The sequence below is a fragment of the Cololabis saira genome, chromosome 16 (assembly GCF_033807715.1).
Source record: "Cololabis saira isolate AMF1-May2022 chromosome 16, fColSai1.1, whole genome shotgun sequence".
NCBI lineage: Eukaryota > Metazoa > Chordata > Actinopteri > Beloniformes > Belonidae > Cololabis > Cololabis saira.
Window position 1 is genome coordinate 36,604,912 of NC_084602.1, and position 19,952 is coordinate 36,624,863.

At 39.0% G+C, this 19,952-nt stretch overlaps 1 protein-coding gene across 1 annotated transcript; it reads right to left on the reverse strand.

Annotated features, from left to right (window-relative positions):
• Positions 1 to 838: 838 nt before the first annotated feature.
• srsf5a (serine and arginine rich splicing factor 5a) lies at positions 839 to 14,298 on the reverse strand. Its single transcript, XM_061743674.1, has 8 exons — positions 14,187 to 14,298; positions 11,025 to 11,158; positions 10,863 to 10,933; positions 5,050 to 5,205; positions 4,897 to 4,966; positions 3,530 to 3,603; positions 3,338 to 3,442; positions 839 to 1,928 (listed from the first exon to the last, which is right to left on the reverse strand). The coding sequence occupies exons 2-8, from the start codon at positions 11,148 to 11,150 to the stop codon at positions 1,478 to 1,480; spliced, it is 1,053 nt and encodes a 350-aa protein (XP_061599658.1). The 5' UTR covers positions 11,151 to 11,158; positions 14,187 to 14,298; the 3' UTR covers positions 839 to 1,477.
• Positions 14,299 to 19,952: the final 5,654 nt, after the last annotated feature.

Sequence of the window (19,952 nt, forward strand, 5' to 3'; positions counted from 1 at the left end):
CAGATCTATAACACTGCCGGCTTGGGTTTACATGGATCTATAAGTCTGATATGCGATGACTTTAAAAGTATGACATGAATCTGGCTTCATTTCACCACCTCATCGCCTGCGTCGCTGTTCCCCAGATCTTCAAAATGTTCGTCCATTAGGATCAAAGTTTGCGTAAAGATACGCACATTTTCCCGGTAGTTTTTTTTTTTTTTTTTTAAATCCAACCTTTGGCAGAGGTTGGCGTGCGCATCTTTCAAGCCCTGTTTTGTGCGCATGCAAACTTTATAAATGAGGCCCCAGATTATTAAAGATTGGCTTATATGGGTTGTTTTAATGCATAGCAAATAAAAATAAATAAAATGGCAGTATAGTATGCAAAAATATGCTTAGATGGACTTGTAGTTCAGAAAGGGTTAATGTTGAAGTACAATGTCACGAATAGTCAAAATTTCATGAATAAAGTTGAAATTTTGCATTTTTTCCTCAACATTTCAACTTTATTCACAAAATTTTGAATTTTTTCTCGACATTAACTATTTTCCCAAAGTGCATAACGAAAAAAAAAAATCTTCCTCTAAAATATTTTTATTTTTCTCCTGCCTGGCCCTAATACTCTTCCGTACACACCTGCTTTAATTCACATTGTTTCAATCTATAATTAAAATTTTATAGTTAGTTATTTTAATCCTGCAAAGACGGCGTGGTTCAACAACATCTGAACATTTGTATGAATATCTGCAGATTGGATTTTCCCCCCCTTAAAATATTGATTAAATACAATTTGCTTTAAAATGAACATTTGTAGTAAAACTGAAATGTGAATTTGGACACAATGACTCGGAGAAACTTTCACAGCGGAGATTTGATTTAATGTGGATGTGCATTTAACAACACATTCACATGGTTAGAAAAAAAAAAAACAAACAAAAAGAAGCAATTTACAGTTTCTATTCCTAGCAAATTAATAAACATCCTCACAGAATCAGGTCAGACTTGAGTTCACCTGCGGGAGACGAACCAGTAAACCTGCCAGAAACAGACTAATTAAAGACGTTCTGTGAAAACAAATTTCAAATTCTAAAACAATGGGAAAAAAATAAAAATAAAATAAAAATAAAATAAAAATAACGCATTTATGTTCCACTAGCTGCAGAATCTCTCGGGCAGATTAACGATCCACAGCACAGTCACGAGCGTCTGCCATCAACAAAAGTGTTCGTTTAAGTTTGGGGCAATCGATGGTTTTCACGGAGACGATGACGGACGAGTTAACCGACATGAAGGGGTCCTAAAGAAGCAAATATGTAAATCACAAAAACCTTACTTCCATGGAAGCACAAAGAAACAAAAAATCCAACATATTCACATCGATGACAAAAATGTTTTAGAAAATAAAGCTACATAAAAGGTTGTCGACCCCTTCAGTAAAAACAAAACACCATTCAGGCCCAACAGACGACTAACTTCTGGCGACGAGTCGCTCGTCTCAGCGTTTACTGTCCGCCGAGGCGGAGCGGGACCTGGACCGGGACCTGGAGCGAGAGCGGGACTTGGAGCGGGACTGTTTCTCCAGAACGGGGGCTGGAGAGCGAGAACGGGACTTGGAGCGAGACTTGGAGCGGGACTTGGAACGAGACTTGGACTTGGAACGGGATTTGGAGCGAGACTTGGAGCGAGACTTGGACCTGGATTTGGAGCGGGACTTGGAGCGGGATTTGGAGCGAGACTTGGAACGGGATTTGGAGCGGGACCTGGAGGGGGATCTGGCCACGGACTTGTCCCCCCCGCCCCCGGACTTCTTCTCTGGGGTGCGGCTGACGGACCTGGAGCGGCTCCTGGACCGGGACCTGGAGCGGGACCGAGAGCGGGAACGAGAGCGGGAGCGGCTGCGGCTCCGGGAGCGGCTCCTGGACCGGGAGTAGCTGCGGGACCGACTCCTGCGGGAGACAAGTTACAGTTAGTTTAAAACAACGTTACCGTTGCACGTTTGAGTCCAGTTCAAAACTGGGAAAAGCTGCTCTACAATCAAAGTTCCCTGGTGGATCAGAACTGACGTTAGGCAAGGCAAGTTTATTTGTACAGCACAAGGTCATTCAAAGTGATGATAAGAAAAGAGGTAAAATAATAAAAGCACAAGTTAGCAGTCAGAGCCAGAAGGAGCTCAAATAAACTCGAGATCCGTCTCAGATCTGGGTTTCAAACGGGCGCCGATGTGGTCGTGTGTTTTGTTAAAATACTATTCAATCATCAACTCTGAATACTGAACGGGATCTGATCAAAACTCCACGGCTAACGAACGCTGTGGCTGTGTGCTGCAGTTGCCATGGTAACGGAAGCGTTAATGCAAGACTTTGTTTAGTTGAAGGTCTGAAGGTTTTGTGCCGTCAGAACATCTCACCGTCACGAGTTGGGCATGTTGTTTCTTTTTTATTTTGTTTGTCACCACATGATTCCTGTTTTTATTTGCCAAAAATGTCATAAGCTACATGCTGCGAATAAAAGCTATACTACTATTACATGTAGCACAGCTGCCAGACAGAACAGACGCAACTGAACTACTGACATTTTAATTCCCATGGCATTAACGTCATACCACTCCTGTAAAATTTGCACGATTTTGCATAAAATGCCTATCCAAGGCATTCCAAAAAATGAAAGCTGTTCTTGAACCGAAGTACATAGATAGTTTTGGTCTCTTTTGAAAAGGTAATACTGAAATCTTTTCCCCCCCAACTGTCAGAATCACTGTAACTGCTACTAGCATTGAGTAATCAAAGTTTGAACACACTGAAATAGAAGGTTTTTATTTCTGCCGGAAATTTGTTTTGTAATCAGATGTCTGCAGATGAGTCAATCTGTTACTTATTAGCTGGAAAACACAATAGCACCACAGCCTGAAGCCTTATCTAGTGCAAGGTCAAACTTGATAATACCACAAAAAAAAAATCCCCAAAGGGACACTTAGATAACCATGGTCACATATCTGGGATAAAAGGGCATAACTCTTGAACCTTTCAACGTACGGTCATAATTTTGGCCTCTAATGACAGCTGACTGACCATATCCAGATTCACTATCAATATTGCTGAAAAAAAAAGTTACTGAAAAATTAAGCTAAACACGGACGCACGATTCATCGCTGCAGTGATTTCACTTTACGCAGCTGCCAGACAGAAGAAGAGACTCAACTGAATTACTGACACGTTAATACCCAAGGCATTAAAAATGATCTCTGCTGAACTATGAACGACCATGTAGAGCTTCTCCTGTGCTCAGTGCAAAACAAAAAAGCACAGTAAATTAAAACCATTACAGTCACTACCGGGACAAGAGAGCAGTAACTCACCTCCTGCTGTCCTCAAAGATTTTCAGCTTGCGTCCATTCAGCTCCGTCCCATCAAGCTTGGAGATGGCGTTCTTCATGTCACTACGGGAAGCAAATTCAACCACCCTGCGATGCAGATAAAAAGAGTGTCATCACGGAGAAACAAAAACCCGAGTGAAAGGAGCGGCGTGCGTCGCAGGGGGAACAACTCACCCTTCGTTCTTGGTGGGTCGGTGTGCGTCCACAAATGTAACTTCACCTGCTTTTCTCATCAGGTCTTTCAGGTCCTATTTAAGAGCATAAATGTGAGTTTAGTAACGGGCCGACGCATGACGAATCACTCGGCCTTCTCGAACCTGCATGAAGAGAAATTAGCAGCAAGATACCAAAAAACAGACAAATGTGGGTTTTCAAATCTGATCTCCTCCACTTTTTTTAAGCTCCCATTTCAGCAGAGGCCATGTAAAAAAGAGCCACAAAAATGCTGCGAGGGAGGAAAAGTCTGTCTTTCTATTAAGAGCCATTCATTTTCTCCAAAAATTACTATATTACTCATGATTTATTCGTGAAAACCAGATCAGAGCCGAATTAAACTATCAGTTATCTTGTTTTGATTTTCTTTTTAGTGATTTAATCTATAAAAAAAATAAATTGGAATGTGCCAACTAACAATTTGTACTAAGACTTAAAAGATATAGAAAATACTACCAAAAAAGCTGAATTTGGAGTTTTTTTTGTTTGGCTCACAGGTCAGCTGTTTACAGACTGCAACTCTACTCCCTTTTACCCCCCGACCCTGAAATAAAAAACCCAATCACATGAGTTTTATGCTACTTACCGCTCCAAACCCCGGCAGACATTAGCATAGAGCCACTTGTCCAAATAGCAAATGGGAACCAATGCAGTGTAAAGCCCTTGAGAAAAGCCCTCGAGAAACGCCCTCGGCCTTGACTCGGCATCCGGCCTCCACAAGTAAGGAACCACCAGAGAGAAAGAAGGGGGTGCGGCGTGCGCCTGACTCAACACCCCCCCAGCTCCAGCAGCCACAGAATAAGACCCAAATGGGAGAGTGTAGATTTGAGCGTGGATTTGAGGGGGGTTCAACAGTCGGAGATGCCAGCCCACAGAACCTCCAGACTGCGGCTACGGACCTCCTAAGGCTACCGTATCCTGCGCTAGACCACTTTCACCCGCTAGGGGGCCCAGCCAAGACTTTAGACCGGCAGCAACTGCGTGTAAGGAGAGGCACCAAATGAACACTATTCAGAAAAACAACCAGCAGAGGGCGCTACACACTTCTAACACCCTGGTGGAGGGTGCTTATTTTACCTGACATTAACAGGAAACCATACTACAGCAGCGGTTACAAAACTGTTTAAAACTCTAGTTACAAAACCCATCAGTGCAGTAACATGAGCTTTGTATGAGAAAATAAAACTTGTGGTCATGTAAATAAAAAGAAAATACTGGATACTTTATATTTCTAATAAGCCAATTAAACAATGAGTTGTTTTTTAAAATATAAAATCTTACTGTAATAAAATGAATTTTTGTAAAGAGATGATCATTAAAGTCCTTACCTGCCAGCTGATCCGTGAGGAGAGATTCTCAACAATGAGTCTGTAGTCGGTGCGCACCGGAGGGCCGTACCTGCACACCAACAAACACGTCAGATAAAGATGCACATCTTTCGGTTGTGAACGCTGTTAAAAACCATCAACAGCTTGACGTACCTAGATCCGCTGCTGCGAGACTGCCGATAGCCACCGCTATAACGTCCCATCCCAGGACCACCACCACCTCCTCCTCCACCTCCTCCGCCTCTTCCTCCTCCGCCACCTCCTCCTCCTCCACCTCCTCTCCTGGAGCGAGCGTGTTCAACAGTGACCCTGAAAAAGAGCCACACTTACATCAATCATAAAATAAAACACTAATATTCTCAGAATGAGCACCTGACCACTGGCAGCGTTCATACACATTTTAACCAACAAATTTCCATGACTTTTCCATGACTAAAACATCAATGTATGAATGAAATATAGGAATAAAACCATGTAAAAAGTCACCACAGTGGAGATCTAATGACAATTATGGTTTTATACAAAACAAACATTTGTTTAAACTAGGGGTGTAACAATATATCGTGCCACGAAATTTCGCGATACAAAAACGTCACGAAACGTGTCGTGGAGGTGACAAACTGTATCGCGATATTGGGTTATTAACATTAATCTATTGTGTTGACTAGTAACGCGCATCCGACCGCGCCTCGACCCACGGACCAAAATCTTACTACGCTCAGAAGAAACTAGTACTGTCTTGAGCTCTGAACCTTTACTTATGTAAGGCTGGTGTAGAGTTAAGCCTTACCTTATTAAATTAAACCTTTTTAGAAGGATAAACACAGGGGGAACTTCTGCTGAGTTCCAGTGTACTTTAATGTCCCTCAACAGTGTAGGATTTTAGAACATCAACACAGCACCTAGTGCCGTACTGTGGCGTATCACTCCGCCCAATCTAAAACAGACTAACCACTACAGATAAACTGACTAGTGTCATTATAGTCCCTGATTTACATCAGAATATAAAGAATATATTTATAAAATAATGAACCCTGAATTACCAAAATAACCTTCCTAACAAAAATAAATCTCCTCTTACACTTAGAAGGTGAGCATGAATCAATCTTTTTTATGATTTGTATGCATTTATTTACTTTTAGTTAAATTTCTGGAAAAGAAAAAAGTCAAATCATACATGAGAGAAACTATTCAGTTTGTGGCAAAATATTTGTACTTGTATGAAAATGAAGATGCATAATGCAAACCTGACATTTACTTTTAGTTCAGTTTGTGGAAAATGGTTGGCCTGGCTTTCTCTTTAAAACTTAAACAGTTATAAAGCATTACAAACTGGAACAATAGGGCAAACGCACAGCATTGTTTTGTATTTTGTGTCTTTCAAACAAAAGACAATTTTTTCCAGTCATATGTTCCTCATTCAAGGTTGTTAAAAAAATACTGCTATAATATCGCATTGTTATCGTGACCTCAATATCGTGTATCGTGAGATTAGTGTATCGTTACACCCCTAGTTTAAACTAACACTGATATACAAGCACTATGTTGTAGTATATGTTGTATAGTAATCTAATATAACTAAAAATAACCGATCTGCATGATGAACAAGATGCTAGGTACATCACGCGTGAAAACGAGCGAGACTTTTCTATACGAAATATTTATTGATCAGTTTTAAATCTACCTTATAGACTGTTATTACTAAATGTTATTAAGTGAGAAAAATAAATTCCATGACTTTTCCAAAACTTTTGGGGTGAACTTATGTTTCCAAAATTTTTCCAGGCCTTGAAAATGTCATTTTCAAATTCCATGACTTTTCCAGGTTTTTTCAAAATGTATGAACCTGCACTGGTCAGTTTCTCTAGTAAGAGAAACATGTCTGAGCATTTATTGTCGTTCTGACGAACTTTTGTCAGAGGTCAGACTCAGAGCCGACAGAATTACAATACCGCCGTTGGAAACTCGACATGTAAATAATATCTGGATGTATTTAGATCTGCCCACCACCCAGTTTTCCAGCGGGGAAGTGAGTCCTTCAGAGAACAAAATGATATCCATCTACGCACGTCTGCATCTCCTAACAACAACATGAACTTTGAGTATTTGATGTCTGAAATATCTCACCCAACGCCCCACCTGGAGACTAAAATAGGAAGTTACAAGGCAGATTTGTGTAACTTGTTCTGGCTTTCAGGGGAACTAAAGAAAAACTGGGATTATGTTTATAAAAATGACATGATCGTGTTTATAAAGATTACGCGGTATTGGGTGGTCTACGGATATAAATACTAATACTGGTATTAGGGCTGAACGATTTTTGAAAATAATCTAATTGCGATTTTTTTCCTCAATATTGCGATTGCAATTTAATATGCGATTATTTTTTTCAAGGTCCTGTTCTCATGTATTTTTCAACTACACAAGCAATAAATCAGTCTGTTTTATAATAAACAATGCCAGATTTTTTTAAAGCACAGATTACAACAATAAAGAAAACCTTTGTGCCTTTACCTCTAACACGTCTACACATGGGTCGTTCTCTCTGAACCCAAACCGGGTTAAACTTTAGCCAAAACGAGGCGTAGTTTAATAGAAAAACACAGAAAAACTCCCACAGGGAACAAAAAACCTTCCTCACAGGCAGTACTCGAAAAAAAATCAGGGGGGATGGTGGATTTTATCATATGGGGACAGATAATTTGTGCTGATTACAAATAATATAATATATTACAAATAATAGCAGTGACCAAAACACCTGCAGAAATACTGCAGGAATGACATAGCAGCAGTTAAATGCAGCCTTCTGTAAGCTTTAAATATCCACTGGGCTTACATCAAATACATCAAAACACAACAATAAAAAACACTTTTCTGAACTTATCAATATGACTCTGTCCTTCACAGGATAAGTAAAATGGATCACTGCAAAAACTCTAAATCTTAACGAGAATATTTGTCTTATTTCTAGTTAAAATGTCTGATTTTAGTTAAAAAAAATCTCATTACACTTAAAACAAGACTCATCACTGGAAAAAACAACAATTTTCACCTGTTTCAAGTAGGGGTGGGCGATATGACCTAAAATTAATATCACGGTATTTTTCATCTTTTGAACGGTGACGGTATAATATCACGGTATTTTTTGGTACGTTTTGGGAGGAGTAGCCTGTCCTGTCCCTTTATGTGAATAAGGTTAATATTTTTATATATATTAATATTTTTTTATATATTATTTATATATATATATATATATATATATATATATATATATATATATATATATATATATATATATATATATATATATATTATTTTATATATATATATTATATTATATTTATTTTTATTATATTATATTTTAAATATTTTGTAAACCTGTCTTAAAATGTAATACTGGACCTCGGTTGGGCTGGTTGGACAGCGGGTGGTGGAAAATTTCCCTTAATTTTAAATCCAAAACTTGACAGGTTTATGCCATGAGTATTCATATAGAGTAATCCCTTGTTTTTCGAGAGGGTTACGTTCCAAAAAGAACCCGTGATAAGTGATATTCACATAGTAGCAACCCTTTTTTTTTTTTTATAATTATTATACAAAGCTTCAAATTGCGGAGTTCAACACCGCCTCGCACGTATTTCACTGCTCTTCTGAGCCGCTCCATCCCGACTCGCGCTGCAGCGTCTTTTTCTTCTAAAGCCCGCGGTAAAGGTGTGTTTTTTCGAGAGAAGAACATGTTTATGGGTATTTTTTTGTCACTCCTTTTTTCTTCTGGGCAAAAAGATTCTTTTAAACCGACATTCATTAATTCTTTCTCCATCTTGAAGTGGGTGACTGCCAGCAGGTTGAAACAGCGGTCTGCGCTCCGCTGCCGTCAAAGACCCGCCCAGCTCCACTTCTGATTGGCTAGTGTTAGTCTGGTTGAGCCAGAGCTGCTTTCCTCTCATTCCATTGGTAGACGAATACGGTTGACTAAGACTTTTTTTTTTCTCTCAAACTTTTTTTTTTTTTTTTTTTTAAGCAGTCAAACTCGCACGCCGAGAAAAAAAACTCCATACGCCGGGGATCCGGCACGGTGCCGGAATACTTTAAGCCCTGTCATTTCTTACTACTCTTGTCGTAAGGTGTAGCAGCAGTAAGGATGCCTGCAGTGAAAGCTGTGTAGTCTTGGGACGTGCTCCGCTGGTGCTGCTCAGCAGCACCAGCGGAGCAGCGGTCCCAGCAGCAGCTGCTGGTCCCACTTGCGCTCGTTTTGGCCCGGGTTGCCTCTTCATATTCACGGGCGTGCGTGTTTTTTAAGTGATGAAACAGGTTGCTTGTGTTTCCACCTCTTGCTGTCACAACACGGCAGCAAACCTTGCATATCACCGACGTTTTTAATGCCTTATTTAGGCTTATTATTTTATAATTGATTTATTACGGTATTGACGGTATTGCAAAATCCATGTCGTGGCGCAGTTTCACACCGGTGATGACTATGACACCGGTGTACCGCCCACCCCTAGTTTCAAGTAGATTTTCACTTGAAATAAGTAGAAAAATCTGCCAGTGGAACAAGATTTTTTGCTTGTAATAAGAAGATAAATCTTGTCCCACTGGCAGATTTTCCTGCTTATTTCAAGTGAAAATTTACTTGAAACAGGTGAAAATTGTCCAATAAGTTATTTTTCTGGTGTTATTTTTCTGGTGATGACTCTAAATGTTGAAATAGCAGTAAAACCACATTCATTGATGAAATGACATAAGGGATGGAAAGGGGGATGGCAGTTTTACAGCAAGGATGATTTTGACCGTTTTTTATTTCATCCCTCTTCTACTTTAGTACTGCTCACAGGGAACTCAGAACTTCTTCATAAATAACTCAAAAATCACAGAGAGAAAAAAAAACACCAGCAAACTAACAAACAAACCAATAAAGCTTAGAGTTAACAAAACGAACCAGCAATGAACAACTCACAGCCGCTCTTTAACTTCTCCTGATGAGCTGAAAGGGCTGCAGCTGGTTTAAGGCTGATTTATGGTTCAGCGTTACACCAACGCAGAGCCTACGCCGTAAGGTACGCGGTGCGCGCATCGTACGGAGCGCGTCGCCGCGTAACCCACGGCATAAGCTCTGCGTCGATTTAACGCGGGACCATAAATCCGGCTTCACAGCGCGACTGTCCGCCCGGCTCGTGCTCGGCGCCGCGCGCAGCTCCTCGCCACGCCGACTCCGCATTCATATATTTAATACATTTATAAAGCCCATATATTTATAAATCCCTGCCTGGCCGAGCCCCAACCCTGAGGCCACGGTAGATACAGTAGGTTACAGGCGGACACACGGCACTGTTGACTTTTTTTCTCTGCCGGCAACGTGACCAGATCACGTGACCAGATCACGTGACTGGTCAAATCGCAGCCTTTGCGGTTAGAAAATCTCGTTTTATCACATTGCGATATTATCGCAAATGCAATTAATCGTTCAGCCCTAACTGGTATCCTTATTTTCACAAGTATCACAAGCACAGGTATAGGATTTTTTTTATTTAAGAGAAATACTTTGATACCAAGTAAATAGAATTTGTAGTAACTATTATTTTTACGTGTTTTTATTTATGCTCAAGAAAATTTTCAGGGACAGGATGTAACACCACCAGGGTTTATTTTTTCTAAATAAAACTTTCAATTCGGACGCTGTCGCTCAATATTTAAGTCCATGTATTGAAAAAAAACACAAAACCTCTATTCTGAGTCCAATTGCACAGCAAAAGAAACTGATTCTTGCTCTGATAAATTAACGGCACAGAATTTGAGATAAAATATGATAACCGTTTACTTGTGACTTGGATTTAGTTGATTTGGAAAGCTGCGCCAGGAAGCAGTCAGAGCTCAGCATTATTTATTTACTTTTTCCTGTGATCAGATGCCAGAGGTGACAAAGCTGATATGTAGTTTACCAGAACCAACAGAAACATGATGATTACCTTTCACTGCACAATTCTTTTCCATTTAACTCATAAACAGCATCATCTGCATCTCTGTGGTCGTCAAATTCCTGAAAAAGAGGAAATGTGATTTTTAGAGAGGAAAACCCCCAATACAGGCTCAAATCTCACGAGGCGGGATACGCAGGGTTTCACACTTACCACGAAGCCGAATCCGTTCTTTAGGTTGATCTCTCGGATCCGTCCGTAACCCTTGAAAAACTTCTCCACGTCTCTCTCTCTGGCTTGAGGGCTCAAGCGGCCGATGAAGACTCGACAACCGCTCATGGCAAATCCTGACGAGGAGAGGGAAAAAAAGCAGACAAACATGTAAATCTGGAAACATACCTTCAGAAATATAAACTAAAGATTAGCAGCTCTTTTACAGGTGCAAGGAATAGTTTTAAAACAAGGCCAGTTTTGATCGCATAAAGGTTAACCCACACCCCAGAATAAAGATTAACCTTGAGTTTAGTCAGTCACTTATGAGGCCATCTTCAACTAACTAACTTAGTTAATTATTAACCTGGTGCAAATGTCTTCAAAGTTGGGGACATATTTCCTCCTTGGGAAACTTATCTTATACACACTTTAGACAAAACCAGGTCTACGTTCAAATACTACAGTATATAACTGTTCAAACCTGGAATTAATTATCTTTATATCAGGAAATTATATAAAACCTAGTCTGATTTGTGAATAATCTATTATATTTGTGAAAATACTGGGTTTATTTTAACTTTGAGGTAAAACAAAGGAAAGAAAGTAACGGCGACCTGGTGGTTTAACTGCAAACAAAAAAAATTAAGTTTAGTCAGTCTGTCACTTAGTCAATATCTTCAACTAACTAAATTAGTTAATTATTAATCTGGTGCAAATGTCTTCAAAGTTGGGGACGTATTTCCTCCTTGGGAAATATCTTAAACACACTTGAGGCAAAACCAGGTCTACGTTCAAATAATACAATACTTTAACTGTTCAAAAATGGAAATTATAAAACAGTATATGATTTCTGAATCCTCCATTATATATCGTGAAAATACACAATATACTTTTTTTAAACTGGGTTTTAGGTGAAGGACTATTCAAACCTAAAATTATCTTTATATCAGGAAATTTAAAACAGTATATGATTTGTAAATCCTTATATCCAAATAAATGTTTTAACGGTGTTTTATTTTAACTTTGAGGGAGTAAAACAAAGTTAACAGTTCAATCCTGGAATTAATTATCTTTACATCAGGAAATTTAAAACAGTATATGATTTGTAAATCCTCAATTATATTTGAGAAAATACACAAAATTACTTTTTTTAACCCTGTTTTGTTTTAACTTTAAGGAGGTAAAACAAAGAAAGTAACTGTTCAAACCTTATCTTTATACCAGGAAATTATAAAACAGTATATCATTTGTGAATCCTCGATTACATTTGGGAAAATACACAAAATAAATGTTTTAACTGAGTTTTATTTTAACTTTAAGGAGGTAAAACAAAGAAAGAAAGTTATGGCGACCTGGTGGTTTAAATGCAAACAAAGCAGGAAAATTATTTTTCTTTTTTTAAATAACATTTCTACAAATAGAATGGATACTTTAAAAATCACAATAGTATATTATGTATTATCATCATTATTATTATTTAATTATTATTTAAGAAAGCAATGGCGACCTGGTGGTTTAACTGCAAACAAATAAATTAACTTATGGAGCCTTATCTTCAACTAACTAAATTAGTTAATTATTAACCTGGTGCAAATGTCTTCAAAGTTGAAGACGTATTTCCTCCTTGGGAAACAACTTATACACACTTTACACAAAACCAGGTCTAAGTTCAAATACTACAACTTGAACTGTTCAACCCTGGAATAGTATATGATTTGTGAATCCTCCATTATATATTGTGAAAATACACTACATTTTTACACTGGGTTTTATTTTAACTTTGGGGGGTAAAATAAAGAGAAAACAAAGTAACCGTTCAAACCTGGAATTATCTTTATATCAGGAAATAATAAAACATAGTACATGATTTGTCAATCATCTATTATATTTGGGGAAAATACACAAAATAAATGTTTTAACTGGGTTTATTTTAACATTGAGGAAGTAAAACAAAGAAACAAAGTAATGGCGACCTGGTGCTTTAACTGCAAACAAAAAAATTAACTTATGTGGCCAACTTCAACTAACTAAATTAGTTAATTATTAACCTGGTGCAAATGTCTTCAAATTTGCAGACATATTTCCTCCTTGGGAAACAACTTAATACTACAACTTTAACTGTTAGAACCTGGAATAGTATATGATTTGTGAATCCCCCATTATATATTGTGAAAATACACTACATTTTTAAACTGGGTTTTATTTTAACTTTGGGGGGTAAAATAAAGTGAAAAGAAAGTAACTGTTCAAACCTGGAATTATCTTTATATCAGGAAATAATAAAACATAGTACATGATTTGTGAATCATCTATTATATTTGGGGAAAATACACAAAATAAATGTTTTAACTGGGTTTATTTTAACTTTAAGGAGGTAAAACAAAGAAACAAAGTAATGGCGACCTGGTGCTTTAACTGCAAACAAAAAGCAAGAAAATTGGCTGTTTTTCTTTTTTTAAATTACATTTCTACAACTAGATTGAATGCTTTAAAAATCACAATATTATATTATGTATTATTATTATTATTATTTACTTTGAGTTTTTCAACTGGATTCAGGGTAAAGAATCCCAGTCACAAAAGGATAAAAACAAAAATAAACCCCTTACCAATTATTTCAACCGTTTGCAGTTAGTTTTTCTGGAATATGATGTTTTATTTAGATTTAAAAATGCTCTTTATTTCCACCCACGTGCTGACGAGGCCCACGTTCCGCGTTCCATTTACCTCGGAAATCGGAACTGGGAACGGCAGCCATCTCTGAATGTTAACTCGGAGGTGGTGAAACTTCTCCCACTTTCCCAGTAGGAAATCCCACTTCGGGGAGCGTTCCAGTTGAAAATTCCGACTAGGAACTAGGAAATTCCGACTTCCGAGGACAAATGGAACGCGGCACAACTCAGCACTGCGGGGTTTTAATCAAAATAATTAAAACGAGCTTCATCCAACCGGTGTGGAATTAAATTAAAATTTAAATAAATAAAAACAAGCTACATTTTCGTTATTTCAATTTAAAATTCAAATGCACGACGCAGTTTTACCTCGAGGTCAGCTGCCGTTAGCCACGACGAAAATCGCTATTTTAATCACTACAGTCGCCGCTTTAACGGCACAAAGGGGTAGTTCAATAGTCGATGTAACCTTTTTTATAATGAAACTCACCTTTGTTTTCTGTTTTTTAGGAGCTTTTCTGGTTCCGTTGTTCACTCGGCGGCGAGCTGCGGGTGAATGCTGCAAGAGCCTCCAAACAACAAAATGGCGGCTTCACCGCTCCGATCCAGAACAGGAAACTGACGCGTCCTCGCCGCGCCGGGTTGCCAGACCCTGCATCTTTTAACACGGAAAAACCTCAACCACTTGTGGCTCAAAATAGTTTATCACAATAACTAATGTCTCGTTAAAGAAATAAAGAAGGAAGGGAAGCTATAATATCAACCAGAGTACTGACTCAATGAGAAAAATTATTTATGTTATGTGTTATTTGAAGATACTCAAAGGGGGTTTATAGACCGGGTTTGGCAACCAGTGCACCGCCTGTGCGGTCGCGCTGCATTCAAGGTTCCTAGATGTTTCGTGTTTAGTTTGATTAATGATGAGACTTAATCGTAAAAAAAATCGTAAAAAAACAACCTCGTTAGTGGAAAAATATCTGAGACATTAAAATATTTTTATTAAACGCCAGTAAAAGTAAACGTTATGATGGATACATCCAGCTAACAGAAAATACCAGACATAAAAATATAATTGACTCTTTTTTTCTTTTTTTTAATAAAAAGAAATATAAATTAGTTTAAGTAAGTCACTTGTATCTACTGGAGTAGTAAACCCTCCAAAAGTAGGAAACCCAACTTGAAAAGAACAAATACCACACATACACTCAAGCTGTAGGCGTAAAATCCGACATACTGGTGTTCCTTAAATGCAGCAACACACACACACACATACAGACAGACAACAGAAGACGAGAATCATGTTCCATCTCTTTATTCTAGCACTACAATCATTTTTGAAATTCTCTTGGGTTATGAAGAGGAAATACAAGGTTTAGGCTGACATAGAGGGGGCTCTATAGAAACTGCCAAAGTCATTTGAGCATGTAATACTGGCCACTTCTCCAGCCCCATCAACTCAAAATAAAATACACTAATAGTCTGAAGACAGTTCACTTTGTGTAAAGTAAGACATCTGTACGCCAAAAATGTCAGGATTAAATAAGGATATAGCTTACTCAACAACATGAAGAAGTCAGGTCAGTAATCTGCACGTTCAACCCAATCTTTTTAGGTGCTCAGACTAGAGACTGGATTCACATGTGGCCTCAAGCAACATCAAGAACACGACCAACGTCAACATCACCTGCTCAGAGGAGAGCGTTTCTGCCAAATTAGTTTATTACATCACAAGTTGCTTTTACAAGATGCTGTTCTCAGTGCCGCAAACCCAACCTCTGACATGATGTGTTATAATAATAATTAAATCAAACGTGCAGACTAGGGATGGGCGGTATGGACTAAAAAATGTATCACGATAATTTCTGGCATTTATCCCGATAACGATAAAAATGACAATAAAGAAAATACCAATTCAACTCCACCTTTGTAACTATAAATCTATCACCACATTCAGTCTTTGGAGCCCCCAAATCACTGCTCTAAAAGATACTAAATACTACTAAACTACATCAATTAAATCTAATTAATAAAAACCAATTAAATGAGTTACACCTGTACTGCAAAACTGGAATGACTCAGATCCGCCATGTTTGTTACACAAACACGTATCAACGGGAATTTATCTTTCTTTCTTTCTTTCTTTCTTTCTTTCTTTCTTTCTTTCTTTCTTTCTTTCTTTCTTTCTTTCTTTCTTTCTTTCTTTCTTTCTTTCTTTCTTTCTTTCTTTCTTTCTTTCTTTCTGGCTCATATCTTTCTTTCTTTCCTTCTTTCTTTCTTTCTTTCTTTCTTTCTTTCTTTCTTTCTTTCTTTCTTTCTTTCTTTCAGGCTCATTTCTTCCTTCCTTCCTTCCTTCCTTCCTTCCTTCCTTCCTTCCTTCCTTCCTTCCTTCCTTCCTTCCTTCCTTCCTTCCTTCACGTACGTTGTGCGTGGATTTAACACAGAACCATAAATCAGTTTTACACAAAAACGTCATCAACGGGAATTTATCGTTTTTACCGCGGCGCGAGATGACAAATTCTTACCGTGGGGAATTTTTTGGACGGTTTATCGTGAACGGTAAAATATCGCCCATTCCTAGTGCAGACAAACTTCATGGTTCCAATGTGGGGGACTGACATCTGCATGATTTCACCTTCTCTCCTTTAAACTCTGTGTTTATTTGAAATTATGGTAAAGATAGCATGGCATATGTTGAAGAGGGAGTAAACTTAAATGACTAGGCTCATTTTGAATTTGGTGCCATCACATTTCCAAGATGGAGGAAAAAAAAGAAGTGACACAGGTGTGAAAACTAAATATTAACAAACTTTGTGGAATGGGACATGTTACAATAATTAGATCATTGGGTTAGTAAAAGGAATAATAATTAAAAAAAACAGTATCCAATAGACATTCAGGGAGTCACGATGTTGTCGAAGACTGTGCGGCCAAATAATTGCAAAAAATATGGAGGTTTCATCATGTAGAATACATGATGAAACCTCATGAATCACTATCCTCATGAATAAATTCAGGGAAAACCTTTGTGTGGAAGAAATAATGAAGAAAATTAAAGGTAGGGTAAGAAATTCTATGCAACATCTATCCCAGTAAATATCTCCCAACAGTCCACCAGCTTTTCATCTTACGGTTACATTGTTTAAAAAAACGAACAAGAAACAGTCTTCATACACAGGCGTGGCTGAACCATGACAGACACTTATTCCAGCCAATCATGGACAGGGAGAGGGGCCACGTCGCATTTTCTCAGGCAGCGCTAAAGGGATGGGGAGGGAGGAGCTAGCTCTCTGTGTTTTTGTGGATGATTTGTTCAAACATCAACAGACGTGACATCAGACAGAAATGACAGACCATCATTTTAAAGGGGACCTATTGTGGCATTTAATGTCTATTTTAAACAGGCCTTGAATGTCTTAAAAACAAGCTTTTGATTGTTTTTTCTATATAAATTAGAAATTTAGCCTCTGGGCCATGTGTTTATCTTTACCGTTCTCTATGCAGGATTCTGAGTGGGCGGGGCTATGATAATGAGCTCTGTGCTGATTGGCTGCCTGAATGACGCGATACACCGCTATGGAAAAATGGCGGAAGCTCCGGCCGGCGGATAAATCAGCCTTTACACCGTGTCATAACTGCATGCGATGTGAGCGAGCGTCTGCGACAAAATCAATTCCATTGCTTTATTTTCTATTAGACTGTCCTAACTGGCCGCAGCGACGCAGCGTTTTGAGCTGAACATTTGTCGGACGCCCTGCTTCTATTTTCTTCCTGTCGCTCGCGTTGAAAGCCGGTTGAAAGCGCTGTAGGAAACGGTCATGATGAGGAACGGCTGATCCAGTTAGTTGAAATGAGAAGTTATCTCTATGATTCCTCCTCATTTCACTACAAAAACCTCAATAAAGTGGCAGCTGCTGGAGGGAGATGGACAGAGAGACGATGTCACGCAGAGCTACGATAGTCGGACGCTGGATGCAGTTACACGGTTTTATAGTTGTGTGCGTGGATTCACGCATCGCTCCGTCGTTACGTAACTTTGGGGAGCAGAATCTTATTGGCTCGTAGATCCACATCACACTGGACGGATCATCCGGGCGGCTGTACAGACACTGCAGAATTTGGTTGCTTTCCTCCTTCTCTGAGTTGGCAGGCTGAGGGGAGACCACTTTATATATGTTAAAGCAAGAAAAAACCTGTTTTTCATAATAGGTCCCCTTTAATACTGAACTCGTAAAGACTTGAACAAAGACGGCGCTGCTGCCTTTTATACATCTGCCGTATAGTTTCACAGAAGCCACGTCGCATGAATAAGAAATATTTTAAAAACAGTTTAAAATCTTGGTTTGTATATTTAAAACAAGGAAATAAAAAGCCACAAACCAAAACCACGTCCTTATCTATGGATATAAATCACAGTTTGTACAACCGGACGATATCGCTGAGCACCGCTTTGAATAATGCAGCGGCTGGGGATTGTGGGTAGAAACAAGTTCCCTTTCATAATTAATGCCGCAGTACTTCTGACACTAAAAGGCATAACAAAGGAAACCTTTTAGGGTATTTAATCAGCTCTTATCACGACTGCGACTCAGGTGATTTCAAACAATACCAGCAGAAATGACCCTCTGTGGGGGATACTTAACTCTCAGGTGAGACTAAATAGAAACTACTCAAGGTGTGAACTCCTGAAGACGACGCATCAGTGACTGTTCCTGCTCAGAGATGATTAAAGACTGATCAGGTCAGAAAGTCTTTTCTTTTGGAAATCATGGACAAGCAAAAGAGGAATCAGATAGTTATCTGTGGACGTTACAACGTCATCGGTTACGTCTGTGAAGGCACCAACACCGAGACTCGCCACCATCGCATTACAATTAAAAGGATGACAAAAGTGGCCCAGAAATAGGAAGAAAAAAATTATGTTTCCTGCTCCTAAAAACCTTTAGTTTAACTAAGTAAGGTCTTTTAAACCTCTCGCTGGTGTCATATTCAAAACAAGCATCTCCCTGGAAAACAAACACAAAAGGCCTCAGATCATTTGTAAATACGTGTTTTCTGCTGTCTTACATTTTAAAACAGCATCTCAATGTTTCTGAAACAAGAGTGGAAGCAAGTTTAAGGCCCAATCCCAATACTCCCCCTACTTTCTTTCACTAGCCCTAAAAAAGAAGGGACAGATTTTAGGGCACTTGAAATCTTCCCAGGGGTCTGTCCCAATACTCCCCCTACTCCTACTTTCAGCACCACCCCTAAAATCAGGAAGCTGAGAGACAAAAGCTGTTTTAATTTCAGCTGTAGCGCTGTTAATATGTCACTTTATTAAGTTTTAATATTTTTTCAGGTGTAAAAGTAACCGTTAAGATCCCCAACCTGGGCTCAGTTTATCCAAATAACGCCTGTTAAGAAATTTGACCCGATGTTTTCGGAGATGAGAAGAGCCGCCGGCTCGGAGCAGCAGCAGCCGGAGTACAGACGTGATCACCCTGTGCCGTCGTCCCGGGGGAGAAAACCTGCAGCTCTGTGGAGAATTACAGCTGGCTGAAATAAATCATTTAGGAAGATAAATGTTGGTTTAATAGATGAAATCTAACAGTTGTAGCTACGCCTGTTAAGAAATTTGCTCAGAAAATTTCGAGATTTCTGCCTGCCGGCTCCGGAGCTGATTTATGGTTCCGTGTTAAATCGACGCAGAGCCTACGGTGTAGGCTACGTAACCTACGCCGTAGACGCCGTTGGTGTAACGCGGAACCCTAAATCAGCCTTTATTCTGGCGTGATCTTTGGCAAACAGGCAAACGAGTGATTATGTACATTCACTGAGTGAATATTATGAAAGTAAAATATATATTTCTCGCTAGTAATGTAATCAAAACGCATTTTTATGCAGAAACTAACTCAAAATATTGATTTTATTCACTAAAAAATAAGGAATGTCCGCCATGTTTTTTTTTTTTTGGAACTACACTACTTTTCTCCACTCCCCCTAGGTGGAAAGAGGAATTGGGACACCACTACCCTCACGGGAACGCGCAAAATCTAGGGGAGGGGATGAAAACGAGGGGTAGTGGTAGTATTGGGGCAGGGCCTAACTCTAAGCCACCCTATGTATCCACACCAGTTCTGACCACACGGGGGGGCTAGAGATCTGCCGAGCCACTGATAATACTGCACTAACGAGCGGGGGCGGTTCAGCTCGTCCTGTAATACCACTTTGCGCCACTAGAGGCGTACTTCAACTGTTAACGGTATAAAAAGAACTG